The sequence below is a fragment of the Chaetodon trifascialis genome, chromosome 18 (assembly GCF_039877785.1).
Source record: "Chaetodon trifascialis isolate fChaTrf1 chromosome 18, fChaTrf1.hap1, whole genome shotgun sequence".
NCBI lineage: Eukaryota > Metazoa > Chordata > Actinopteri > Chaetodontiformes > Chaetodontidae > Chaetodon > Chaetodon trifascialis.
The window spans coordinates 18,758,990-18,773,389 of record NC_092073.1 but is presented as its reverse complement, the minus strand read 5'-3'; the positions used below and the strand labels follow the sequence as shown (position 1 = coordinate 18,773,389).

Genomic DNA, 14,400 nt, shown 5'->3' with positions numbered 1-14,400 from the left:
TGGAAATTTCCACCTCCATCCCTTCACCACCTCAGCTGTGGATGCCTGGCCATCTCCAGTCAAACACTATGATCAGAAGTTTCCCTCTCAGGATGTCACCAGGAAACGAAAACAGAAAAAAAAAAAAAAAAAAAACACCATTAGAGTGAATTATGGGAACAGCAATCAGGCAAACTTCTTAGTGTCCAAGTAACATTGAGATAATGTGTTACCTGGACCTGGTCCAGGGGTGCTCGCTCATTCATCCCTGGTCTGGTGATAAGTCACGCTGTGCCATCTATGAAGCCAAAGCAGTTCATCTGGTGTGTGCAGTCAGCATAAGTTTAATTTATCGTGGTTCCACTCTGTATGAACATCATAGATGAAATCCAGCACACAGTTTGATGCTATGCACTAGATTGGTACTGGTTGCTGCCCAAACTGCTGCATCATGTCACTGTGAGGGCTCGGCTGTCAGCCTCTTCAGCAGCATGCAGAGCACCTGTGTGCCAGCCATCACACTGCTCTGCTCAGCGAATGAACTCGTCAGGCATGCCAAGAGCCTCCACCAGCAGTGGTATGGCATTTTTCTCACCCGAAACTCTGCAAGACACTCATCGTCCTCTGTGTCATCCAGATTAAAAGGTGTAAAGTTTCTGGACCTGTTCATGTTGTAGAGTAATGCAAACTCCTAATGTCGAGCTAATCTCACCTCTGTCCATGTATGTAAGCTAGCAGCCAAACAGGCTCATGTTAGAATTAAACAAAAGGTCTAATCTTACATTATCATACTTATAATACTAGAACAAATAGCTGTACACTTGAAAAATCATTAATATTAAAAATTCAGCCTGAGAGAGCTCATTGAAGCTAACATTAGCTTTCTTAGCTACAGAGGGAATCTGCTAGCCTGGCAATTAGCCTGCTTTTTGCTAAAATCTAAGATCTAATGTTTGAGAAATGACTAAGAATTCATCCCTCTTATCATTAACTATGAGCATCGAGAGAGTGGGAAGCATGACAAGCGTGCAGCGGAGGGGCTGAACGATGGCAGAAACTGTTCTCTGCTCTGTGACGATCGGCTTTCTGCAGACGTGATTATGTCTGGTGCGACTATATTCATGGTGACCTTTAATAAGCTATAATCACAGGAGAGTGGAGAATTCAGGTTTACACCACAGCTCATTAAAAAACGAAATTCAAACTGTATCTATACTTTTCTCACTTTTTTCCTGTTTCTCTCTAATAATCAGTTATCAGTGTTCGGTCTAGATAAGCGTGACTGTGTTGTTTTTTCAGTAACAGGATGTATTTCTGACTCCAACGTGTTCTTATCTTCTGGCAGACATTATCCTCTGCAGCAGTGTGTGTGAGTGTGTGTGTGTGTGTGGCTGTGTATTACTCACATTGTGGAGACATAAATCTGTTTACACTGTGGGGAAGTCTCCACAATGTAAATCATTATATTTCAGGCCGAGGACTTTGGGGTAAGGTTAGGGTCTATGTAACGTCCCCCAAAGTGATGGAAACAGCCGAGTGAGTGTGTGTTTGATGATTTTTGATGCGGAAGTTGTTGCAGCTTTGATGGGCAGCAGTCATTTTCACACAGCCCCGAAGAAAAGTGTTCCAAAATGTCAGGCCATCCAGAGGACAGACACAGCAACAGGCGCGGCCTGTCAGCTGACGAGACGACAGGCGGCTGTTAAAGCCAGTTTAACCGCTGACGCGAGGCTGCAGCACCAAGAACAGTCGGACGGGGCTGAGAGATCCGATCTACCCGAAATAAAACACACACTCAAGAGCCGTTTATCGAGGGCAAGTGGTATCTCAGCAGGGCAAATGCTCCTACATTGTTTGTGTAATCAGGCATTGAGGTATTTTTTTTAAGTGGCAGCAAACAGATGGACTTCAGCAGCTGCAGCCATAATGCAAAAATACAGCGTTTCTAACAGGGTCTGCAAAGACTCTCCGAGTGTGGGCCGGTTTCCATGGTGAGCAAAGCTAATCAGCCATTTCTCATCTTTGTGAGTGACACAAACTGAGCTCAGAACACCCTTGAAATCCAGGCTGGAAGCGCTAACCATCTATCTCTTACCTTGACCTCGCGCCTGACCCGAAACCATTAAACACCTCCCATGTGAGTCAGAAATGAGATGATTGCTGTCTTGCCTTAATTTGCCATTTCAACACAAGACAGACGTCAGAATGAGGAGCGCAGTGTAATTGCCCTTGTCTGGTGCATTAGATTGTTGGTTCTCCGAAAGAAAAAGAGACAGCGCGGCTCCTTCATTTACCACACGATGAAACTCATTCTCAGAATATACAGCGAGGTAATTGGGCGATGAATTACTTCTGCATCAGGACCACTCAGTGACACTGAATCTGATGTAATATATTATCTCCCCCTTTGTGGCAATTTATCCCCAAAATGACGTCCAATGGAAAATGAACGTTCTCCTCCTTTACCAGACCTGAAAAAACAACCTCTCAAAGTTCCCAAAAGCAACTTGTTTTTCTGAAGAGCGCCGTGGCGTCGGCCTTTTTCATTATGTAAAGTCACGTCCATGAGTTTGACTTGCGAGCGCTGTCATTCCCGAAAGAGAAGAAATAAATGAGTTTTACATCAACTAATGCAATCAGCCGTGGTTAAACCGAGATCTCCAAAAATTTGATTACATCTGCTATAATTGAGTAGGCACCCCCACCTAGGATTATATTGTGGAGGGGGGGAAAAAAAGCACATTTATACGTGTGATAACTGGAGATGGATGGAGGAAAAAGACGTATAAAAGAGGAGAAACAGCGCAGGTCTGTCAGATGGGGGGAAAAAGAGACACAAGTCAACAAGAAAAAAAGGACAATCTTTATTTCAATCTTTCAAACCTGTAACAAAACGTGACAATCTCAATTCAAATCCAAAGAGGAAGTTTGGCAGAGAATGGTAGGCAACTACAAAGACCAGAAGGCAAGGCGAGGGCATGGTTTCCTTTAGTGCAGGTTCAGTAATAATACAGGTAACGTCTGGATATCAAAAACAACAGGTGTGCTCAGGTTGAGGTGCCTAAGTCGATCAAGATACAGGAGATACTGAGCTACGAAAGCACGACCAAATGAGCAACGATGAAGCACAAACCTGCAGCCGTCTTATTACTCAGCTACACCAGGGGGCGAGGATTGGGGATTACCTTTGCACAATAATAACATTAACAGCTCAACACATTCATTACCGTTTGAAAATAACATCTTAATTCAAGACCCGCTTAGTCGTGTGCTCAGTCGTCACTCTGAGATGCGACAGAAAGCTGAAGAAAACTCAGGATGGGGTTCGTCTGCTGCCAAATTCAAGAATGAACTTCATGCTCGCTCAGTGCCACGTGTTGAAGCCCCCATGAGAGAAAGCCTGTTAAAGGAGCTTTCATTGCTCATTTCGAACTTATAATTGCTTTGCGGCTCTGTGTGTTAACTACAACGCGTGACCGTTTCAGATGAATGATACGACAAACTCAGAGTAAATAACAATCCAGTGTGTCTGTCTAAAGGAAGTTTGGCGTTTTGAGAAGAATGCTTGTAACTTCGCTGCAGAGTCAGTTGATCTGGTTAGCTTAGCTTAGCATAAAGACTGGAAGCAGTGGGAAGCAGCTAGCCTGTCTCTGGCTAAACCTCTAAAGCTAATTAACATCTTTTATTTCATTTGTTTAAGCTGTGCAATAACAAAAGTGTAAAGACAACAATGGTTTTGGTTTGATGGATCGTCACCACGTAGACTCCCAGGAAGTTACTTTAGTTTTTGTCCAATTTGAACAAAGAGATATAATGTTTTAAGAAGTGGGGTTTGGAAGTGCTGGTAGAGAAGAAGAAAGCGTATTTCCCAAAATGTTATACAGTATTTGTTTTTCTCTGTGCTCGTCTCACTGGTTAGCAGTGGGCGGGGCTGAGCTGGTAAAAAGCTGATGATTGGGTGCTTTCATGGATCAATCAAGAGTGAGAATCTCACAACAGCCACAGGCAAATCTGCATTTGTTGCCATGGAAACACCACCCTAAATCAAAATTACACCCTGAGTTTCTGAGTGTTGTTGGTTTTTTCCTCAATGAGCTTCTGTAGTGACAAATATTTAACTTCATAGACACTAAAGACAATAAAACATGATTTCAGGTGCTTTAACACGCCAGAGAGGCAACTCTGGCCCTAAATTCAATAAAGTTCACACTTTTTCATAAAAACGGTATTACAGTGGGTGAAGCAGGCTTTAGGAGCACTTGCTCTTTTCATGAAATGGGCTCACCACCTGAATCCAAGCTGCAGCCATAACCCCTGCTTGATTTAAGCTATTATATACACTTTAGTCACAAGGGTATGAAAATAGGCTGCAGATGGATTTCTATGCCTTGTGAAAACTGACAATAGTGGATTTTAACAAAAAGAAAGGGGTGGAAACTCATAGGAGGGAGGCGGTCGTATTATTTTGTACGCTCCGTGCACTTCTCAGTGCTTTGGGATGTAAACTTCAACCTACCTGCTGAAGTCAATACAGCAACCAGTGATGGAGGGAAGATTGAAATATGGGAACAGACAGAGCTGCTCCATCTGAGGAATATGAGATGTTAAAAGCTGCAGGAGCTACTGATGCATGTTATGGGAGTCTGCTGTACAGACACGAGCCATCTATACGAGGGATTTCTTTGTCCTGTTGGGTTGAAATGAGTTAAAGAAAACATGCAGTTGCCAAATTCCAGCATCAGACTGATACCAATTACCATTCCAGCTTTTTTCATCAACTCTGCATGAATGGAGACAAACAGGTGGTGAAGGGAAATAAGCTCTATGCTCGGCACTTTGCATCCCTAGAAGAAGAAATCATTTCAGGCAATGACATACAATAGAAAAAGCACAATTGATTTATGGCAGATTTTCCTTCTTGGGCACTTCCTTTGCTTTCTACACTCATCAATCACTGCACATGAAAAGCTTACACTGGGTTGGGGGAAGAGGCGAACAAAACGTCCGTATCTGTGTTGCATTCGGTTTGAAGGCAAGGCTCATCTACTATCTACAAGATCTACTATTCTAGGATAACAAAGTGGACTGGGAGAAAGAAAAAAACAAGACACTGGACATGACAAAAAAAATAATAAAAGAGGATACGATGAGGGCCTTTAAGTAGCTGCTGCAAAACAACAGCCTAACAATGTCAGAGGGAGGGTCACACATCACATGGAATAAACCGCTGGTTGGTCAAATCATAATAAATAAGTGGGATGTTTGGTTCGCAGCCGTCCTCTCCTCTGTTCAACATTACGCGTTTAGACTCCGTCATTAAAAAGGCTGTTCGCTCTGAACACGATTCATTGGCTTCGCTGAGCAGCTGACCTAACAACCTGACGCCGAGCTCAGAGATGGGAGAGCAATCTGCGCCAGAGGGGCTTCGAGGGGAAGTGATATGAAAGACAAAGAAGCAGAACGGTAATACACTGATATGTCTTTGAGTTTCATGTCACTGCATTTGACTAGGCCTATCATCCTCCACCCAACAGGAGCCCCTGTGTTAATCGGTTTTCTTCTCTCCGGGATCCTTCTCTTCAGCATCTTCTTCCTCGTTCTCGCCCTCTTCGGGGCCCTCCAGCTCTGCAGCGTGTTGCCTCTCTTCCTCCTCCTCCTCCTCCTCTTCGTCAGTCAGGCCCTCCCTCTTGAGCGCGTCCATGTCGTCGGAGCCGTCGTCGGACTCGGCTGTGCAGATGCCGTAGCACATCAGGCTAATTACGCCCAGCGGTAGGCCGAACAGGAAGCAGCCCAGCAGTGGAGAGCTGCGAAAGACGGACTGATGGGGGAGAGGAGACGACAAAAGATGAAAGGCAGCCGGGGGGGGGCATGCAGACAAAAGTGAAGTGAAACAGATGAGGATGGGTGGAGGGAAACATGGAAATAATGGAATAAATGAGAGAAAAATATGTGAAATTTCTCTCTCAAATAAGCATTTTGCAGATCAAATTCAATCTTGTTTACTTGAACCGCTACGAGAACAAGCCCTCACTTTACAAGCAGGTCTGTAAACAGGTAGAAAACGCTTCCCTCTACCCACAAACCCTTCCTAAACCTCTCTGTTTCTTGTCTGAACTACCACACGGGCAAAGTTCACAACTACCCAGCGAGCCCCAGACATCAGGTTCACGGTGCGCTAATTGGTTTGAGATCATTTGACTAATTGCTTGGCAGTAAGAACCATTAAGTGTATACACTGAAGAGATAAGGGCATGTACACATTAAGAGGCCCACGTGCTCTGTTGCACCTATAAACACACCCAACAGTCACGTTACGGTGCACTGATGCACCCCGGGGTACGATTCCGCATCGCTGCATCTTCTGCTGGTAGTACGTTGCTCCATAATGTTGAGGACCAGTCTTACAGAGCCTCCCTGCATCAAAATATAGTTCTAATACATTTTTTATCAATTCAAAGTGCACATGTCTGGTGTTGATCTCGGGGTGATCTGGGGTCTCACATACATCCATGAAAAAGGCTGTCATAAAAATGGCCACAAAAGCATAGATGTGGTCGCTGCACGGGTTGTCAGTCACTTCAGAGAAGCACAGGCGACTCATGCATCTGTATTTAGGCTTTGATCATTAAGGAAAAGCGTCAGCTAACTGCTCAGAGCAGCTGAAAGTGACCCCAGACGTGCAACAAGTTGGCACTTGAGTAACAGGCTGCCACAAACCGGAGCGGGGGGGGAGCGTCTCAGACGACTGGTTTGGGTCTGGGACCATGTGAAGTGCTGACGATGTGGCGCTTAAGGCAAATTAAGGCAGAGACAGTGGGAGGAAGTGGGGTTCAAAAGGAGCCAGAGGCTCATTTTTTGCCCCCTCTCAAACATGTTAATCTGGCTCTGACCTCATCTCTTCAGTTCACACATAAAAAACAACCACACTAACAGCTGATCTCTTTCATTTCTCTCTTCAGTACAACTCAGCTGTGCAGTGAGGATCCTTAATACAACGGTTACATCTCTCTCAAGCGTCTACAGAATCAAAGAGCCTCACAGCCTCAGAGCCAATTCAAAATCCCATTCAGAGGGCCCTTCCAAAAATATTTGCGGGAACCATCGCAGTCGTGCTTTTATGTTTTTATCGGCGGTGCTGCGTTCTTATTCATTCATTTATTCATTCATTTGCATTCCACCATTAAGCTTGGAGAGCGCGTTTAGAAGACAGGTCACAAATCATCAGCGGAAACTCGCGCAGGCTTTAATATTTTAGAGTTAATTAAATTTCTGTCATGTAATTTTAGGATGTCTGTATTATGTTATACTGTTTGTATTCCATCTTATCTTGTTTTGTTTTACGCTGGCGACCAGGTTGGCGCGTCGCAGCCTTTTATCTCCAGTCCTCTGGGCCTCTTCTGCTTTTAACGTTGTGCAGTTTGAACTGACGTAAATAAAGAAATGTGGAACTTCAAACACAAGCAAAGGTCCACCTTTATACAGCAGTCTGTCTGAAGATATTTTCTGCGCACACACACACACACACACACACGCTGCTGTTTCTGTCTGCCTCGCCTGCAATCCCATAACCGCAAACCCAAACACATTTGTGCAAAGGTTGCATGCGCACACACGCTGTCATGTTTTTGGAGAGTGAATCACAACGACATCTTTTTCTTTCAACGCTCCACTAAGCTACACGTTTCTACTTCTTCTCCTTTTGTCTGTCTTTATTCACCACCTGTAGATCGCAGATTGAATGTAGAGGCCTTCAGTAAACGTGCGACACCAACAGCTTCCTCTGCAGTCTGCTCCCTCCACACACTAAAAGCACATCATTCACATCCATGTCCTGCGCCTGCACAGAAAATTAAACATCTACAACTCCACTCCCGCGACTCCTCATCTCCTGAGGGCGCAGCCGTACCCGAGTCACTGAAGGACAACTTCACAACTTCTTCTTTAAATGATATCAGTGACAAATGAGTCATTTGGCCTTAATATAACAGGATACATCAGAGACAATGTACCTAGGAGCGAGCATTCGGTCACATCTTGTGTCAGCCGCTGAGCTGAGAAGAAGAGAAATATTCACATCGCCTCCAGTCATTGCCACCGCAAGAGGGATGGTAATTGCCGGTGCTGTGTGATGCTAGATGAGGTAGAGATGGGGTGCGCTATGCTAACACAGCTGGCTATGAGTCATTGAGCCTAATGTGGCTGCTTCCTCATGCTCCTGTCAGACGTGCATTTAGATTTCGCTCCCTGGGAGGCGAGGTGACGGCTGCTGCCTATCTGCCTTGCATCATATCGTGTCACTGAGAGCGACACTAGCCGCGGCGGCGCTTGCAGCTTGCGAAATTTAGGGGAGCAAGGAGAGATTTGCTTTCTCTTACAGGTGTAAGACGAGCCCTTCGCACATGGGTTCTTAATTTTGCGCTAAGCGTTTGCTAATTAGAAACAGATGCAGCCCTGCACAGCCTGAAGAAATGCGATGCTGTGTTTGTGTTAAAAGCTTTACACATTTCTGAAAGGTCTTTTTTTTGTTTTTCTCAAACCTGGTCTGACATCTAAAAAAACCTTTACGAGCCTGTTTTTGTACCTCAAGGTTGAGCTCCAGAAGTCACAACACAACACAACACCTTCCTATTTAATTTTCCTGAATAAAATCTATAATTTGCCCTCAGGAGTTCTCGGCATCGCTTTCAGGACACGGCTAAAGACAGCGTTAAGCTCAGCAGTGCAACTGTGCCGAATGGGGAGCATGACAACACAGCTGTATTTACATTCTTATCACACCCTCCGTAAAATAAACCCCAGTCCTCCCAAAAGAACCGACTACTTAGAGTAAAAGTGGGAGGAGAGGCAAGTTCAGCCTCCTGACCTCCTCTCCTCCCTAATCACTCCACCTCCTCCTGCTCCGTTGCCCATTTCCCTTTCCCCACTCTGTGTTTACAGCCTGCATTGCATATTCTCAGTTGTACTCCAAGTGTTGTCCTCTGGATGTTGTTTTTCTCCCAGAGGGAAAGAGCAGGGAGCCCGAGCATTTGTTTTTCAGCGCTGCATGTATACGACATTTACCATAAACCGGCGAACGCGGCCGAGGTGAGGCGCGGCGTGATGCATATCAACAAGCACAAGGTGTTCGGCAGGATCGTAATTATTAATGTAGAGATAAAGAAAGGCCGAGGCTGAAACAGAGGTTTGGTAGAAGGTCACTGCAGTGAATCAAAAAAATAATATTAGACTGAAACTCATTTAAAATAAACTTAACGTGGCACTAAACAATATTTTTAGATCAACAATGTGTCAAATAACTATATAATATGTGAAAAGGGTCGGCCAGATGAATTACAAGAGTGTTTTAGCATCTTTCAGCTCATGTTTTGGTTTACAGGCCGCAATTTTAATATTTTGGTTTAGTATCTGTACGTTACCTTTACAGCACCGCGTGGTGGATGGACATTTAGCAGCTAAAAAAATGTTAGTTGTAACCTAGTGGAGACCAAAACAGCTCAAAGGAGTGTGAATCTTGAAGCTGCATTCACAAGCTGCCATATTTATGCTAATGTTGCTACGTGTCTGCTATATGCCAACAAGTTTGTCGTGTGAGCTTTATCAGTTAGCTTGTTGTGTTGCTCCCAAGAGGCCCAAGAAATCCATTAATGTAGGTTTAATTAAAGCTACAGTAAATGTCCACTAGCTGAGGTGCACAGTGAACAAAAAACTAAATCAATTTCATGATGAATACATATACATAGACATACTTTTTGAGCACACTGAACTGGAACAACATTGTGCTTCTCATAAATATTCTCTGAGCGTCGACATGTAGCAGCCCAGAATGAACTCACAGCAACTTACCATAACGGTGGATCTGGCATCAAAGGCCACACGTTTGATCTTCTGAATGACGCCATCACCTCCGTATGCCTGCAGGGAGACAGAGGAGCGTCTAGTCTCCGGCAGTTTTATATTCAGCACAATTCGATGTAATTACTCGGTCACAGTTCCGAAATAACAAAAGAATCATCAACACATCGGTGAGAAAAGTCTCAAACTGCTCTCGCAGCATGCACACAGGTTTATCCAAGTGTCAGGTTTCCAGTCATATGGTCGGTACATCCCAGTACATTTAAAGTACTGTTTAATTAACCGCTTCTGTGCACAAAATGATCTGCTGTGTCTGTCGTTTGTTCGCTGTCCAGCGGTTCTACTCTGCCTGAGCTCATTTACTGGCAGCACCTGGGCAGCCACTGAGTGATCTGCCCCGACGCTAATTCATCAGGATGGCCAATTAGTGAGCTCTGACTATGCAGGACTTCTGTGAATGAGCTGCTGGGAATGAGATGATCTGTGTGGAAGCAGCTGTTGCACAGGCTTGTGCCGTGCGAGGACTGCGTAAGTACTTTGAGAAGTTTTCACAAACGTTTTCAGACGGAGCTGCCGGAGTCGCTCTTTCTTAATTGCGAAAGGGCAGACGAGAGAGGACTTAAAACGAGAGCAGTGAGCGGAGATATGCTTAAATAACTGTATCTATTCCCTGAAAACTTGCTAGAGAGATGCCACAGCCTGCCAACTGTGTCCTCCTCTGGCTGCTTCATGCTTCATGCAAGGCTAAACACGCCGTCTGTGGACCTTCGTGTTCGTGCTTTTCATGCTACTTATGGAAAATTCAAGAATTTCAGTCAGGCGTGGGGAAAAAATCATCTCTCCAAGAAAAAGAAAAATAACTCCTTGGATTTTAAACACTATCTACTGTCATTATTGAGTAATTTTACACTTAATTGAATGCATTCAGCTCACATTATTCTGTGCATCTGTACCTGAAGCACAAGCCAGCCTTGGCTGGCCCACGAGGCACCTCATGGCATTCATAAGCAGCATGACGCGAAAGGCTGAAACCGTCCAGACTCTGGCAGCAGCCGGACTGAAGAAACACGGAGGTTTCTGTTGCTGTTTATTTGGTGGGAGGTGGTTTGTTTTGCCAAGCAAAAAATAGCCCAGACCTTTCTTGGAAAAAAGGATGGGAACTCTGGCTGTTTGGCTTATGGTTTCATACATCTGGTGACTTCAGTGTAATACTGGACAGCAATGACATTTCTTTTCCAGATTAGTGTACACACTACAATACACAGTCCATGTAGTAATTTCAGTGTTTGACTTAGGAGACAGTATTATTGTAGATAATCTATTCAGACGGGACAGCAATATGAAATCTAAACATGCAAACGGAGATTGCAGAAATACCTCATCTGGTGAAAATATTTTCCAGGGGGGACTTAAAATGCAAGGCAACACGCTTGATTAATGAAGACTACTGGTGTGATTACAATGGTACAACACAAGGGGAACAGGCGGGGGGGGGGGTATACTGAGTGGAATGCATAAACAGAAAGCAGGAGAGGAGGAGGGGAGGAGGAGAAGATTTGGACCTGTGCAGAACCGTTCAAAACACCGTTGATGAATTGGACCAGCTGCTCCATGGTCTCAATCGGCTCACTGGGCAGGAAGTACTGCTCGTTGGATGTGTTAAGGATGATAACGGAGGGCACCGTCACCTCGCTGAGAAAAACAAGAAACACAGCTTTTAGTCATCTTAACCTCGCCACCTTGGGCTGCCATTATCAAAGTGCATCATTACATGGGAGTAAATTGTGGTTTTCGTGGAGAACAAATTGTAACAAAGAGAATACAATAGCGGGATAAACAAACCCTTTGTACTCACAGCAACCTAACTTTTCCCATGGGCGTTCTTTCAAAGAGAGGATTTTTTGTCTCAAATAGGCCAGCCTGCATCGCTTTTTTTTTCCTCAGAGTGGCGTTTCTTCTATCTTTTATGCAAACAGCGTGCAACTCTGGGGCTTTATGGGACTCTGCCGGTCACAGTTAAAGGGACCTTTACAAATTACAGCTGACAAGTGAATCGCAGGGAGTCCAGAAGGAAGCAGCTCTGCATCCACGCTGAGACATATACAAAACCTACACAAGGAAGCCGAGCAGAGACAGAGACACACAAACTCTCTGACGTCCACTTGTTTGGACAAATCAGAAGATGGGATTCCAAAGCCCAGTGAGATAACGAACAAGGTCATCTCAACGAGCAATCCCTCTTTCACGCGTCTCACACAAACACGCCTTAGATAAGGTGTGCGAGCTCACACACACAGACACAGTCCATCACAGCGCTGCCACGTTCCCGCAGTGTTGCTCAACCCGGCAACAAATTTCACACGCACGCACGCACGCTTATCCATCTCTGTCCCAGGCCACCACCCAGCTGAAATCAGGAGTGTAAACACACACACCCGTGCAGGAGAGCCATCAACGCCTCCCCACTCTGTCCAGCTGAGATCTGCATTCACACACACACATGCACGTACACTATGAATGCATATCCCATCTGACATCCAGGCTACTCCAACAGATGGCACCCATTTAAAATAAATATGGATTAGCTTATTCACCTCTGTGAGCAGAGACTACTGGGGGTTTGCCGCCCGTAATGAGGGGTCACATACTGTACTCCATAGAATTAGAGCTGGCAGAAAGCACACGTTTCAGTCATTTCCTCACCGCTGCCAAAAGCAGGTTCCACATAACTAGAGCTAATTATTTCAGTTTTTTTACAGGAATTTCATCCATGTTTATTTTGACTATGAAAGGAACAGTTTGACGTTTTAGCAGATGCACCCACTTTCTTGCACAACATTAGATGAGAAAATCAACACCAATCTCACACTTATGGCCCGTTGCGCCAGCTATACATAAGCACTATTAGCACTTTGCTGCGTAATAGCAAATGCTAACTTATGATAAGATTTAAGTTGTAACTGATGCCCGTGTTGGAAGTGCTTCAGCTGGTGCAGCCTTTAAAACGTTAGTAGTGTGTAAACTCGGCCTTAAGCTAGAAACAACGTTTAAGCTAAGCTAAGTTTGACCTTCCGCGTAGCTGGTGCAACCCACTGCTTTGGTTTAGTTATAGAGCTAAAACTACAGGAGTGTTAGCCGAGGTTAGAATTAGCATTACATACTTCAGTGTTTTGTGAAATATTCTTATTTGCTTTCTTGTCAAGACTTAGACGGGAAGGTTGAGACCACTCTAATGTCAACTATGGAGCTAGAGCCAGGAGGCTGTTAGCCTGTTAGCCTGTGCTAGCGTAAAGAGTGTAGGCAGGGAAAAGCGGCTAGCCTCACTCTGTCCAAAGTTAGAAATGTGCATACAAGCATCTGTAAACCCCAGTGAACGTCTCGTATCCCTTTGTGTAAACAAATAGAAATAAGAACTGATAATTTGTGTTTTTATGGGAAGTTAGGTGGTGACAAGGTCTTGGAGAACATGCTAAGCTAAGCTGATATAGGCTAACTGCATGGCTTTAGCTCCATACTATAATGCAGCGGTGCTGATGTTTTCATCTAATTCTCAGTACGAAAACCAAAGTAAAACTTCCACTTGTTTTGCTTCTGCAAATGTTGTTGTTGTTGTTGATGTTACCAGAGGCATTTTATGAATCAAGAGGACTTAATCAAAAATGTATTTGCAAATTATGATAATGATTTTCAGAGTGTGTCCAGGAAACATATATTCTGCATGCATGGGGACATCAAACCTGCATGTTCATTAAAAACAACAGAATCATGGAAGTTAACAGAAATCAACCGTGAGCATGAGACTGAATACCATTACCACGATACATTTATTAGAGGTTCCACAAAAGCAATGTGTAGCCTGCAAATTCACCTCCTATGGTCACATCACACTTTTCAATCACCTCACATCCCTTTCAAGTTTTTCACAGCCCACACTGCATTCCATACGGCCATAATCCCACGTTTAAACAGAGGCAGCGACAGCCTCGGGCTTAGGCTGGTGCTCATGTTGTATGTGTGCGTTCACGAGTGTGTCTATGTGCCTCTGGTGAAAGCAGGGGCAGCCTTACGCCAGACAGACCGCTGCCAGAACACAGTAATCGCTGTGATGACAGAAAGAGGGATAAAAAGCCATCAGATTTATTTCCATGGCTCTCCTAAGGGAGAGAATTAGTGGACATTGACAGGCCAGGATTTCATTCCTCAAAGGAGGGCAATTAATCCTGTTCTACAGCGGCCAAATTCAGTCCTGTTAAACCCAGCGAAATACATATTGTATGTACTCATACAAAATTAAGAAGGCTAATCACCTCTTTTATCCTTAAATATAAACACTGCCTGTCTAATTTCAGCCGTGCACCGGGAGTCTGTTGAACGCAGTCATATTTCCAAAACGACTTCTACTGTACTCACTGACACACTTTTAATTACACAGGACTTAGGGGACCATGTCTGCTATAATCTCCCTCGCACAAACAATAGCATGCTCGAATTAAAAGAACATCCTGTAGTGGTCTTTTACGCTTGCAGATTCTCACACAAGCACACACGCAACACTATACAAGACACATA

General features: G+C 44.4%; 1 protein-coding gene across 1 annotated transcript in view; it reads right to left on the bottom strand.

The window, feature by feature from the left end:
- Positions 1-2,823: 2,823 nt before the first annotated feature.
- LOC139346614 (protein disulfide-isomerase TMX3-like) overlaps positions 2,824-14,400 on the bottom strand; it is a 34,710-nt gene continuing 23,133 nt past the window's right edge. Inside the window, exons 14-16 of the mRNA XM_070985770.1 lie at positions 11,394-11,523; positions 9,823-9,891; positions 2,824-5,797 (exon numbers count right to left, since the gene is read on the bottom strand). Coding sequence (XP_070841871.1) covers positions 5,525-5,797; positions 9,823-9,891; positions 11,394-11,523 — 472 coding nt within the window. The 3' untranslated portion in view covers positions 2,824-5,524. The remainder of the gene's footprint in view (positions 5,798-9,822; positions 9,892-11,393; positions 11,524-14,400) is intronic.